Source organism: Histoplasma capsulatum, genomic scaffold, assembly GCF_000149585.1.
Source record: "Histoplasma capsulatum NAm1 scaffold_1 genomic scaffold, whole genome shotgun sequence".
NCBI classification, from domain to species: domain Eukaryota; kingdom Fungi; phylum Ascomycota; class Eurotiomycetes; order Onygenales; family Ajellomycetaceae; genus Histoplasma; species Histoplasma mississippiense.
Window position 1 is genome coordinate 6,653,128 of NW_001813982.1, and position 13,729 is coordinate 6,666,856.

A 13,729-nucleotide genomic window follows, 5' to 3' on the forward strand; every position below is an offset into this window, starting at 1 on the left:
CGAGGTTCCGCGATAATGGGCAGTCAAGTACGGAGTATTTGAGAAGTAGACAGGAAGCGACAGACTGGGGAGAAATTGGCAGAAAACTGGGCAAGGAACAACGATGTGCTTGGTGCTTGAGGAGAGAGGACTAGCGCTCGATCGCAGATATGTTATACAAGGAAAATATCGCTGCCATCACACACACAATGTAGGGGGCGAATCGTCTCGTTTTCCGTGTCAAATATGGTGCAGACCAGCCGCGTCAGAAGAAGTGAAGTGATGTAATCGACTGACTGAGTTTAGAATTTGGTGGACGGAGGAACCAGCGAGTGGATGCGCCCTTTGAGTCACCGAATAGTAACTTCCATCACAGCAAGAGTTCAAGAGGTCAAGGAAAGAAGCTAGAAATAGTCTCTGCATCAAAGCGCTGTGGGGACTGATTGGCAGTGAGAATGATCCAAAGGGAGGAAGAATACTGGGGAACTGCCAGTAAATATCATTATTATTAACGAGCTACTATTACTATTATTATTTAAGAGTCCGATGAAACCAGTGTGCGATGGAGGCAGTCTAGATTTTTCAAATTTTTGTCCCGCTTCTTATTGTTATCTCAACGCCACCGAGAGAGCCTGCAGCCTCCGATTGTTTCTCGTTTGTGCAGCTCTCCCTCTCTAAAGAGATTCTTATAACTAACTATATGCCAAGGGTTCTCCTTCGATTATCATTCTGGCCTAGTACAATTGCTGCTCCCTGTGTCGAGACTCACTGCGCTGTACTGTACATACATGTACTTATCATGATCGCTTCTTTCGCCCTTGTATCTTTGTATTATGCCTGTTTGTCTCATGTTTTTTGTGGAACATTTTGTCCTTAGCCCCTAGCACCTAAACAAGTATGTCTTATAATACAGAGATCAATTACCTTCGGGTCCATCCACTTTCCTGCTCTCATCGTCATTACTACTATTGCTGTCCATTTGTCTATTGAATTAGTTTTAGTCAATTCACATATTTAACAAAAGCAAGCCATACCGCTATGCCATGGAACTCAATTTACCCCCCAGATTTTGCAGCAGCTAGCGAGCAAAATAGCTACCTAAGTACTCTCTAAGATCACGACAGCTTGATATCAAATCACCAATGAGCCATAATCATCCTGATCTCGGCACTCAGATATACATGCGCAGGTGGTACGCATAATACATGATACTTGATACTATACTTTGATCCTTGATACTTTCAATATCCAAAACCTGGTTTCCAAGACCTGCGGACTCCAAGCTTCCAATTTTCTCCTGCAGTGTGACAAGCCTGGCTTTTACTATCTCCACCCCTTGTATGTGTTCCTACTCTGTCCGTCATTCGAAGGACTTATCAGCAAAGAGTTTCCGACATCCCTCCCTTTAGCAGTGTGGATCCCTTAAGGCGAAATAGAAAATAGTGCTCTAAGGACGAATCAATTGTCCCACGAGTCTACCAACAACCAAGCACAGTAAGCACACAATCCCCCCCTCGGGCGGATCTATGGTAGTGTTAAACCCAGTGTTCAACCTTCCAGGCAAGGGTTTGTTGCAATATATTTTATTTTATCGTTTTTAGGTTGTTTATTAACCCTACGATCTGAGCCAGCTCCATGTTCTGTAGGAATATTCAGAGCACATACCTGTTCCCCTCACCGAAATGCCGGGATCGCGATAAATTATCAACATGGTAACCATACTAAAAGCAAATGCTCGAAGAACCGGTTTTCGTCCCCATGGAGTTTTAGAATTATTGGAGACTTCAGACAGGGCGGGCCTAGGACAGTCTTTCAAAATCGCCTCCCGGACCCCACCACTGGCCTTCAACTTTCAACGCTAAGGGCAGAACGGAGTGAAGTCTAGAACAGAGAGCCAAAGGCGGGAAATTCTCTGGGTCCCGAAGTGAAGGTGGCATCTTATCATAGAGGGCCATGGTAATCTTCATGGATCGGGCAGTTTCAAATCCAAAACAAAAAGTATTTTTATTTGTGCCTTCTGAGTTGAAACCGAAAAAAGGAATTGCTGCTGCGCACTCATTTGTCAAGCAAAGTATATCCCCCTCGAGGAGTTTGCAGCATCGGCCCAATCAGGCTTCGGGCATCCGTCTGGCCGCGTCTGGGCCTGCGCCGTGGGGACATTTGGCATCGGAAAACTATTAACCGTTGGTTGGGCCGATTGCCGAGACCAGACGAGACATCATTTGTGTTTTTAACTTAATCGCTGTTGAAGCAAAATACGCCCGCGTGGCTTAGTGGTAAAGCGTATCACTAGTAATGATAAGATCCTCAGTTCGATTCTGAGTGTGGGCAGATTCAAGTATTTTCAATTAATTTTTTCAATTATTTTCCCTTCTTACATACATTCTTACTTAATTCCCCCCCTTTTCTTTTCTTTTTTTCTTTTCCAGTTTTCAGTGGTGTATAGCATTAATTTTTCAAATTGATTCTTCTCTCGCGGAAATATCTGATCACGGTTGGATCGTCAAGGAATGCTGTCGGTCACTTCCTCTCTCTCCAACCCCACATCAGTCCTCACTACGGAGTAGCCCAAGCGGCTTCTTCCTTGGAACGACTTGCTCTCACAATGTTCCAGGCCCTGACCTGGGCGACCAAATCCGCTTTTGCAGTCAGGGCCAGACCATAGGCCATGCCCATGTACCTGTATCTGTGAGCATGGATTTGATAGGCGGCCAGTGCTGCAAGGCGTTTCATGATTGAATAAGTGGCTGAAAATCGTTTCTCGCTTCGCTCTACGGAGTATTATTCCAAGGTTCTCATCCTTACATTCTCAGGTTCACAAGGACTGGAGCTTAAGTCTTGAGTTGAGGGGAAAAAAACTTTTCACCCCTCTTGCGTCCTTGAAAGGTTTCGAGGAGGCCTCTTCCCCGGCTCCATTCTGGCTTTCGCCATTGGTGCGGGTTTAAACCCATGGAATTTGTCGCTGTCATCCATTTATTTCTTCTTCTTCTTTTTTTTTTTTAACCCCATGTCCCAAATTTCCAATTTACCCCGGATTTCCAATGTTTGCTGCTGACGTCCAACAAGCTCGCGCCCGCCCTTCCCGCGTTCGGATTTTAAAGAAAGCCAAGATAAAGAACAGGATTCTTTGTGCTACTAGTAGTCGCTAATCGCGTTAATATTGTGGATCTGGACTCGTTGAGAACTTTGGGATTAGATGTTAACTTCCCCACTGTGGACTGGTCTTCGCATGTACCACACAAGAAATCAAGCGGGGTGCGAATAAACATGGTCTGGCTAAAGAAAGTTAAGTCTTAACGTCTAGGGTTTGTAAATCTTTTCTATTCCTTTACCTATTTCCAGGTGTCTCCTCCACATTTTATGGTGGACGTAATCGCCAAGCAAATGTCCAGGTCTCATATGATGGAAAGTACCCAGGAAAGAGACAACAAACGAAATAATGAAAAAATTAGCCAGGTTGGCCGATTGAGATGTGATACAAGGACTTGACATACCCATCTCATAATGTATGGGTGGGTATCTTAGACTTGCCCCAACCATGTTTCCTAATATAGCTATTTTGACCTGCTGAAACCTGCTTTACAGGTTGTGGCAGATTGACAGCGGTCTTGAACTGGCAATGATTTTCGTACCCGGAAATGAACATTAATAAAGGCCTTTGGATGTGAACTCTTTTTGGTCCCGCAAACTCAAGAGACTAAAGCTTGGGAAACAGTTGAAACACCCAATCTTAGTTTAAAACAGGAACAGGGAAAAATATCAAGAAAGCATTCGCGTCCAGACATCCGGTGTCCTGGATAGTAAATGAGAGGCATTGACACATACATATATGCGCCTTTGCAGACTCGCAAGCTTTCATGTCGTATGGTATTTTGCTTGCTACCTATTCCATAAGTAAAACGTAACAGATTTTAGAGCCAATGGGCGAAAAGGAAATGTTTTGCATGAGCAGACTAGGTTGATTCTTCGGATGATATATCTAGGATACTTTCGCAATTAAGCCGAGAGCTAGTATCCGCATATATTAGTATCTTGCCAAAATGCGGGGAAGTCAGAGCACTTTCAATTCCGCCTCGAATTACACAGGATGACGTCAAATGCATATCTCCGGATTCTATTAAGACAAGCGAGCATTCGCAAGCCATGCAGCTTGACTAGGACTCTTTTAAGCCCCTTCTGACGTTGTATGATCGCGAAATTGCGACTACTTTTTCGAGATTCAGGCTAGATCCCGGGCACTAAAGAAATAAAAAAAAAAAAAACGTTGGAAGTTCCCCTTCTGCAAGACCGTCTACAGCTATGATTTTAACGGTTGCATACCCACCAAACACTAACAATGCATCAGCCGTCCACGCCCAACTACTTTCCAAATTAACAATGGCAATTTCCAACACGACCCGTCTAGCCTGCTGTAGCAACCTTTCGGAGAGGGAACATCGTGATATCCGCAGACTGCCCAAGAGAATCGCCCAAGAGGCATCGAGTAAGTCTGTGACTTGTCGTGACTTAACTCCCGCGCATGTAGCATAGGGACTGCCTCATACGTTATCTTCCGGTTAAGCCGGAGGATTATAGGCGTCATGTAGTCAGCTTATGGAAGACGGGGAAGGCGGGCCGTGCAAGGGCGATTTACAAATGCTCCATAACCCAATAGACAAGGATGAAGAAGTGAGCCAAGCCGCGTCATCCAGTCCGCATTCGCGGCCAAATGGTGACAGGGAGGGTTTGGCCAGCTTAATGTTGGGATTTCTATCAGCAATGAGGTGCGTGTGGTAACGACGGCCTCTCTCCCAGGGGCTATCACTTGATATCGAAGTGGGAGTGTATCCGTTTTAGATAACGTGGGCGTTAAAATATACATTGTCTCCTCAGGCAGTTGGATTTTTTACAAGCTGATATTTTCTAGTGTGAAGCACCAACGCCAAAATTTTGTCGTTAAGGTTTGGTGCCAAAGAGACTTAAGTGTAATTTGGTGGCTACATAAGCGCGGGACACGAGCGTTAGTGGCGTTTGTGAACAAACCTCCCTAAAGTTCTATGGTGGCCCGTGCTCATACCAGAAACAACAAGCATTATGACAGAGTGTGACCACTTTATCAACTATCAATTGAAGTTAATTAAAACAAATCAAGTTTTGAGATTTAGCGAAGTCGGGTTTTGTGTATACACCCTTTGATCTTCGCCTCTGGGGGCTTTCACCGCTTTTGTTGAAATAGCTGTTCATCAATTGCTATTTTCCTCTTCTTCCTGATTGTTTGGAGGATCGACCACTGCTCAGCTTGCCCGTGAACCTCAGCCAACCATCGCTATGCGCCCTAGCGTCCCAGCATCGGCCGGCACTTCGATGGCATCAAGGAATTTGGCATAGTGATGGCGAGAGTAGTGGGATTGCTATTGTAGCCATTGAACTATTGCTCTTTTACTGTCTGCTCGCTTAGAAGATCTGGTCTGATATCCCCACAACCTGGCCGAACTCCACGCCCATCACCACTATTTTACTTAACATTTATCCCAACATGTAGACTTCGTCAGAGTGTACTCCTCTCTCAGAAGAATTTGAAGCTAGAGGGAGGGTTTAATAAAGCATTCATTATGAAAACCAACAATGGGAGACATGTCGTTGTGGAGTTTCCCATGTCCGTTGTTGGGCCAGCGCCATATGTGACTAACTCAGAAGTTGCAACGATCACTTACCGTAAGAATAAGAGATATAAGGTGTTGAAGCCTGAGCATTAACATGTCCTTATTGTGCAACACCCCACCAAAATACCAATTCCAGCTCCTCTGGACTGGAGTGATGACCCATCGAACCCAATTGGCTCTGCATACATTATTCTGGAACATACAGGTAAAATTGCATTGCAGAAAGTATGGAATGAGCTACTATCAGACAAGAAAGTAAAGACGATTGATGCAATCTATACAGGTATTGCACCGATATCCAATGGCAGCCTTATTTCACGGACACGGCATTTCTCGACGTCGATTCAAAGCAGAAGCTTGAGAATGATTCTACATTTTGTGTTAGACCACACTGCAAAAGAACTTTTTGGGATTACTGAAATATTTATATCGAAGAACCAAACAGAAGGCCATGTAAGATGACCTTTATTCCTCTTGCTAGTATAATTTTGAAAATTAACTGGCTTCCTAGGGCGTGATCTCTTCTCATACGCTTCTGCTCTGATCGACGTTGGCTTTGCAAGACTGCCTCCACCAGACCATCCCCATCTTCAAGCAGCGCGCATCATACCAAGTCTTCATGGACAAACACAAACACTTTAATCTGCTGAAGAATGGGCATGCTGTCTTCTCCAATCTTATAAAACGCCCAACAATTCTGTCCAACTTTACACCCACTCTGTTCCACCCGGACCCACACAAGAGGAACATTTTTGTCTCCAGGGATGACCCCACAACCATCACTGGCTTCATAGACTGGCAGTCCACCAGTGTCGAACCGGCATTTGAGCACGCTCACGATTTCCCCGACTTTGCAAGCATCCCCTCAGGGGGAACATCAGAAAACGTTGAAACAAGTCTCTGCTACCAAGCATATGAGCTAGGGTGGACTATGTTAGCTCTGCAACTAGGTGCAACCAGGAAGATTGACCAAAGCCTTCTCCGGCCGTTCAACTATTGTCACCGGACGTGGGGGGATAGCTTTGTGCCATTTACGACCGAATTAATGCGGTTAAAACGAGGGTTGCGGGAAGCTTGGGTTCAAAACGCCCTGCCCAATCCGCACCCTAACTGCTGAGGAACATGTATTGTATACAAAGAACAGCTGGAAATTTACGAGAAGATGTTGTAATTCTCGCAGGATATGATCGAGACATGGGTGGAGAGCGACGGCTGGGTTTGTGTGGATCGCTGGGAAGACGTCAAGCGGGCTCACACTTACTTCTTTGATGAACTTATGGCCAATATGGAGGACGACAATGACCGTGAGGATTTAAGGAGGATGTGGCCATTTTATGCATGCATTTCTGATCGAGAGTGAGGCTCGACAGGCAATATTCAGTTACAGGGCAGTGAACTAGGTGAAACAACAAGATTCTGAAACCCAATAATTCCATCAACGATTTTAATATACCGCATCGGTATGACCAGACCTAAATCTGGCTCCCACTTCTTAGCTTATCCTATGGTTGGCCTATCCATCATCTCCACTTCTTTCCCTCCGGCTGTCTTCTTTACGTCGCTGCTTATGCAGTCAAGAGCCCAGGCTCACCACCGTGCCCTGGCTTATGTCACACTGCCATAGCATGGCACAAGCGAGGAAAAGGATACCCAGGAATTGAACAAGCCAGGCTAAGATGCGAGTTTCAGAACATTGGTACAAGTAAGGACAGTGGCATATGCCAGTGCAGTGGTGGCAAGCCTGGGTAATGGCGCTAGCCGAAGACCGTGGATGGAGGGAAGTGGGGATAATGGTATAAGTCAAGGAGCGGGAGCTGGATTTAGATTCGCCATTTCCTCACAATCTCTATACCCCAAGCTGTGTCAAACTATCTATTCAGCTGTCCACACTCCAACAAGAACCGAAAGTATCACTCCGGTGGCGGCACGAGCACTAAGACAGCGTCTTAACCACATGTGTAGGGACCTCATAGAAAGCTTTTCTGCTAATTATGGATTCTATCCCATGCTCATCCCCAACTCGTAGAGAATGTCTGCCGTGCAATACAACCGTCTGCACTGCTGACATAACATGGGGAAGCTCATGGCGTAGGGGAAGCTTGTGGCCTGGGGAAGATCATGATTCTTCAACCATGATGGACACCCAAGAGAATACCGGGATGTATGGCCTCCAATCGATGAAGCATTCGAGGAAGGCGTACAATGATATCGACGAAAGCGTCGAATGGGCGTGTTTGAAACGGTTGAAACGGCTGCTACATACCCTCGGTTTGATTCGCTAAATATTGGTATTGTGGCCGGACAGCGACCACAGCAGAGGAAACCCTCAAGTCAGAGTGGGTAGATATGAGGGTTGTTGCCTGTGATCACGGTTGTGAGATAAGAGTATCCTGTTTTTCTATGAGAAGTCATCCGCCTTGACCATAACTCGAAACAGCAAATAGCGGCTGATAAACTAAGCTGCAAGCAGTTAGTTAAGTTAGTTCACGAAATAGGGGTTCATCGCGTGGAGTGGCTACTGGTGCCCAGCAAAAAAAATCTGCCCAAAAGCCCATGAGAGATTTCTCTACATTTCTCTTGTCGCTATCTCGTTTTTCATATGATACCCCGGTTGTAATGATCAAGTGAGAAGATTAATTCCTACTACTCAATCAGATCAAAAGAGATCCCTACGTTCTCATTCAAAGGCGCAGGTCTCATTCCCTCCGGTGTACGAAGAAGAAGAATACGAGTAGGACCCAAGTCAAGAATCCGCTTCAGAAGATCAAACCCAATACGCGTTGGTATAGAAGACGCGATGAAGGCATCCAGGTCGAGTTGCGATACTAGCGAGAGGCCCGTAAAGGACGAATCAGAAGAAGATAGCAACCCAAGTCCTCTTTCAATCCTTATGCCTACCTTCACTGCCAACAGCACAATCACACTGACTGCTGCCGATCTCATGGCATTCTGTCAACGGCTAATATCCGCGCGTCAAGATCAAAATTATAATACCCCTGCGGACAATTCAAGGTATGAGAGGGACGTCCGAGCCTCAATTAATACCAAAGCTGTCACCACATTCGATGGAACCGACTACCAAACTTGGAGGAATGACATCCTCGTGGACGCAGAGGTGATAGGTGGCATTGACATACTCACCAAGAACCAGGAGATGCCCCCTGAATACCTATCAGCATTAGAAAAGGAGCGTTGGTTGATACGCAAGAAGATACTCTTTCGTCGCATGCTGCAATCACTAACAGGTCTCGTTCGACCGACAATTGGGACCTTAGAACTAGATAACGCAGCTGCCCTATGGAGAAAAATAGCAGCAGTATACGGAATATCCCTAGCGGAAGAACGCCTCAATATCATCAAAGAGCTAACTACCTTGCACGTAAAAAATAACAATTATTTGTTATACGAACGTCGTTTTCGCTATCTCGTCGCTCGTCACAAAGAACTCGCAGGAGATCCAATAGATATCTACCACGACCTGTTCCTCATCGGTTTACGAAATTATCAGAAGGCTTTCGTTCAAACACATCTTGATAAGTTCTACGCAACTGGTCAAGATCCTATCTCCAATATCAATATCGACGACCTGATGAAACAACTGGCGAATCGTGCGGACAAGCCAAAAGGATTCTGATTGAACGAAAAACCCAGGGCTAACGCGACCACCACCACCACCACGACGAACAAATATTAGTTATCCCACAGATTCTCATCTGTTCTTATTATGACTTATTGGTATTCCAATGTCCCCTGATTACTGCTTGAATTCAAATATGCTTTCGTCATCGAGGATTTTAAAAGAAACTGTGGTTGAAGGCATATTTTGTTGCTTTCAGGGATAGATGGTGTGTGCAAATGAGCGGGCAAAGCTGCTGTTTCGAGGAGTGAAAGGAACTTTGAAATTTGGATAGGGCGATCTTGGAGGTAGGGACGATTGCGTTCCTACCAGCTGGATATTGGAATGTATGAGAGTTTACAGCGGCAGTAGGCAATAGGCGATAGGAAGTCGATGCTCGAAAGGATTTTGTTTTTGTGCAACATTTGGGCAGAGAACAGCGTCCGTTTATATTGCTTCTCTCTCCGGGAAAGACAACAAAGGTCACTTGTCCGGAGTCATCTGTTTGGTAGTTTTCCAAAGAATTGAGGCAGATGTAACCCCAACAATACACATTTTTGGGAGCGGACGTGTCCGAGTCCATATTTATTTGGTGTCTCTAGTAACAAGACGCCTTGTTCGCCACATTCAAAAACAATATGCTCTCTCCGCACCTACATGTATCAACACCCAACTCTGACCAATTGATACGACCGTTTAGGCACTTCCTAGCCAAGTGTATGGCTGGAACAACCAACAGGCAAGAGGACACTAAAATACTCTGACAGTGCGAGGCGAGAAGATAAGTTGTCATAAACTTAGGACGGTGCCGCACGCGAAGCGCTTGGGAGCCTAATCCAGTGATGTAGCGTTCCCCGCGTCACTGGCATCACGAAGCTTGATGGAGGAGATTAGGCACGAACAAGTGTGGAGATCTCATCCACGTATCAGCCACGGTTGATTGTTTTAGGGACAGTAGTGGAAACGTATTGCGGGAACGGTAACTTCTGCTTATTCATTGACGTTGAGATCAAGGATGCTTAAGGCGTCTGGCAACAAAAATGCTTTTTGGTGTGATCCGTTTTCCATGAAGTCAATCTGGGAGGTGGAAATACGGAAATATTATAATCCGATAACCTCCAAACCGTAACTGTTCATAAGTTGTGAGGGGCCATCTATCTAAACAATTTTTCCTACAACTCCTCCTATTCAACCACCCAGGCAATATGACAAATACAGGGGATCATGAAGCTTCGGCCGCCGCCCCTGAACCCCAAGCAAGACATATAGTGTACTGCGGAGGTTAGTCTTCCATCCCCCAAAATCAACGCCCCTCACATCTCCCCGCTATGAGAACAAAAACTCCGCTAGATGTCCTGTATACTTATATAACCATGTGGCTAATGTCCGACATTTTCATTAGTTTGCTCCCTTCCACCTGAGGTGTGTCGCAGCTCTACATTCTACCGGAATCCGTAATTCATAAACTGCTAGCTTCACAACTTCGAAAGAGGCATTGGACGCTAAGGGTGTTGATCCAATGCAGTATTGCGAGTTTGGCGGGATAGCGAAGAAGTGCGAGGAATGGCTGAAAGATAACCATCCGGATTTACATGAGCGATTATACTCTGATGGTATCCTTCCTCTTCCTTCCTCTTCCCTCCTCTTCAATCCTAATTCTAAATCCTGCTGCTCCTCCCATCCCTCTCCCTCTCCCCATCCCCCTGGAACCTGTTAACCCCCTCGGACTCCAACATGAAACACACCCACCGACCCGAAATAAAAGCCAAAAGAGAAAGAAACTGTAAACTGACCAAGGACCCCCAACACCCACCCCTCCCGTTGGAAAAAAAAAAAAAAACAGAAGCCATAACCGCAAACTTAAACACCCTCTCGCTCTCCGCCCGCGAACGCGCGGCCAAAGACGCCGCGAAAAAGGAAGCAAAAGCAGCCCTTGCGGAATCCCGCGACAAAGAACGCAAGGCCGCCGCCAAAATCCAAATCCGCCGCGTCGAGCGCAATAAACGAAAATACGTCACCATCGTCTCCGGGCTCGAGGCGCATGGCCTGGATATCAAAAAGATCGCGAAGGAATTGGGGAAGAAATTTGCGACGGGAAGCTCGGTGACGAAGGCTGTGTCTGGCGTAGCGTCGACGGCGCAGGGGGGTTCTGGGGAAGAGATCACGGTGCAGGGAGATGTTAGTGAGGAGATTTTAGAATGGCTAGTTAGTAATCATGGGGATAAGGTGCCGGAGGATAATGTGGAGCTCGTGGAGGATAAGAAAAAGAAGGCTGGGGCGGGCGGGTGAGTGAGTACGTTCGCTCGTTGGGAGGATGGTTTAGGGATTGGTGGTTGTTTGATTCCTTTGCCTCTGTCGGCTTTCTTTTCTTGATTTATACGGGAAGGCGGGATTTTTGGTTGGATGGATGTCTAAAATACATCTAGTTAATGACTTTTCATGATTAGAGACGCTGTTTTACGCTGCCTCTTTTTATTTTTTGACGGGCAATACTGATATACAACGAATGGACGACATTTTTGTCTCTTATTTACGGTTTTTCATACATAAACTACATAATCGTCTCCTCTAGTAATAATCTAATGATGCAACTTCACTCGCTAAATGCACTGTTCGCCATATTAAGTACTAGTAAGACCTGGACGAAATTCATTATCAATGCCGCATGTCACTAGGTAGGTCGCCCAAATGGAATGAATAGCCTATACACACATAGCTCTCATTCCTGAAGCGACTGCCTCGAACAGGTATCCTCACTACTTGTCTCAAACGACGTACTCTCCCAAACAGACTTTCCATCCCGAAGACCCTGCCCACCCAGCTCACACGTCGAATTCGCTGCGGACAGACTTATCCCTGTATCCATATCTCCAATCCCGATCCCTTTACCCACGGAGCTCTCAACGGGTCTCAATTGCTGAACCACCCACGCAACGACAAGCACAACCACAGCCGTCCCAACTATTGTCCAAAAAATCCTTAGCCGCGTCGTAACCCGCCTCTGCCACTCTCCCTCCCGTCGATCCCATGCCTCAATCTTGCCGCGCACAACTTCCATGCGCCTATTCAGCGCCTCCGCCTTCTCCGCGCCAGCTCGCATGCGCATCTCGAGGGCATCGATGCGTTGGATCTGGTGAGTGAAGGCAGAGTGGAACTCGTCGATTTGTGTTGTGGTGGCACGGGACAGATTGTCGGTTTCTCGGGTGAAGTCTGAATGGAGGGAGAAGGCTGCTGTGGAGAGGGTATGGAAGGAATAGATTGTTGAGTGGAGGCTGGCGATTTTCTCGAGGAGGGTGTAGTAGGTTGTGTCAAGGCGGCGGGTTATGGTAGTAGAGAGGGCAGAGAGAGTTGTGAGCGCGGCACGGTTTGATCTGTTTGGTGTGATATGTTAGTGGATGCGTTTGTTGTATGTGTTTATATGTTGGTTGGAGTTGTGTAGACTGACTCCTCCTCCTCCATCCTCCGTCTCCTCTCCCTCCTCACTTCCGCCATGGTGACATTCTCCCTCCGTCTCCTAAACGGGAGCTTTTCCTCCAGAGAACTGTTACCACTATCGCTCGTCTCCAGCCCATTTGTCTCAGAATGTTGTGTCGCAACAGTAGTGTTAACCACGCCAGGTTCCCCCACACCGTTCACGCGAGAGCCCTTATCCCTATTCGCGTGCTTCCCAGGTCGTAAACTCATACTCGCATGATTCCGCACAGTTTTTGGAAAGCGGCCACCCCGTGACCCATGGCGTTTATGGCGATATGTGCTCTTCTCTTTCTTCAGTTCTGAAGACGTGGCAGGTTTGTTGCGATTAGGGTATTCGTCTAACAAACTAGGGTCAAGTTGTTGTTGTTGTTGCTGTTGCTGTTGCTGTTGCTGTTGCTGTTGCTGTTGCTGTTGCTGCTGCTGCTGCTGCCCCTCCTGCCGATGGTGAAGATGAGGATGCAGCTGGCGGTGGGGGAAGGACTGAGAGTTGGAGTGAGAGTGCGGGTGGTTTAGGTCACGATGCCTCGGAGAATGCCGGCGACGATGGCGCGGCTTGTGGGGAAGCGAGGAGTCGTCTGGTAGCAAGAAAGTGTTGTAGTGGGCAAAGTGTGTATAGATTCTCGGCGGTGGTGGTGGTGGATGCAGCCGTCGACGGCTAGGGCCTGTTATTGAGGAGCGCTTATCGTTGATATCGATAGTGTCATCAGTGGCACAGGGAACTTGGGCGCTGGAGCGTGCTGAACCATGGGTTAAGGGTGATTCCGCCGCCGCCGCAGAGGGAGGGAAAGTCATTGTCGTTTGTCTCGGTGCGGATGCTGACCGTTGGTTTTCTTTGTTAGCAGAAGTCATGCAGCAACCGGTTGGGTGCGGGTTGTTTGATTTCTGCGGGTCATTCCTACTAGTAGTATCCCCTTTCTTCACGACATGGAGAGAATCATGTAGTCCGCATCGCATCCTACGTTCACTCGTCCGGCGCTTGGCACACTAAGCACCCAGCATCCCTATATAACCACGCTAT

The 13,729-nt window shown here is 46.8% G+C and overlaps 3 protein-coding genes and 1 non-coding gene across 4 annotated transcripts; 3 read left to right on the forward strand and 1 right to left on the reverse strand.

Moving 5' to 3' along the window:
• Window positions 1-2,238: 2,238 nt before the first annotated feature.
• HCAG_09385 lies at window positions 2,239-2,310 on the forward strand. The gene has a single exon. It is a non-coding gene; the product is annotated as a tRNA-Thr (tRNA).
• Window positions 2,311-5,570: 3,260 nt separating this feature from the next.
• Window positions 5,571-9,255, forward strand: HCAG_01888 (predicted protein; the record flags this gene model as incomplete). The annotated part of the gene is made up of 9 exons (XM_001544791.1): window positions 5,571-5,673; window positions 6,133-6,170; window positions 6,199-6,699; window positions 6,802-6,925; window positions 7,246-7,366; window positions 7,714-7,889; window positions 7,936-7,957; window positions 8,277-8,812; window positions 8,897-9,255. The coding sequence occupies 9 exons, from the start codon at window positions 5,571-5,573 to the stop codon at window positions 9,253-9,255; spliced, it is 1,980 nt and encodes a 659-aa protein (XP_001544841.1).
• A 1,716-nt stretch (window positions 9,256-10,971) lies between these two features.
• HCAG_01889 (predicted protein) lies at window positions 10,972-11,667 on the forward strand (the record flags this gene model as incomplete). The annotated part of the gene is made up of 2 exons (XM_001544792.1): window positions 10,972-11,522; window positions 11,664-11,667. 2 exons carry the CDS (start codon window positions 10,972-10,974, stop codon window positions 11,665-11,667), a joined length of 555 nt encoding a protein of 184 aa, XP_001544842.1.
• A 225-nt stretch (window positions 11,668-11,892) lies between these two features.
• Window positions 11,893-13,503, reverse strand: HCAG_01890 (predicted protein; the record flags this gene model as incomplete). The annotated part of the gene is made up of 3 exons (XM_001544793.1): window positions 11,893-11,939; window positions 12,016-12,608; window positions 12,683-13,503. The coding sequence occupies 3 exons, from the start codon at window positions 13,501-13,503 to the stop codon at window positions 11,893-11,895; spliced, it is 1,461 nt and encodes a 486-aa protein (XP_001544843.1).
• Window positions 13,504-13,729: the final 226 nt, after the last annotated feature.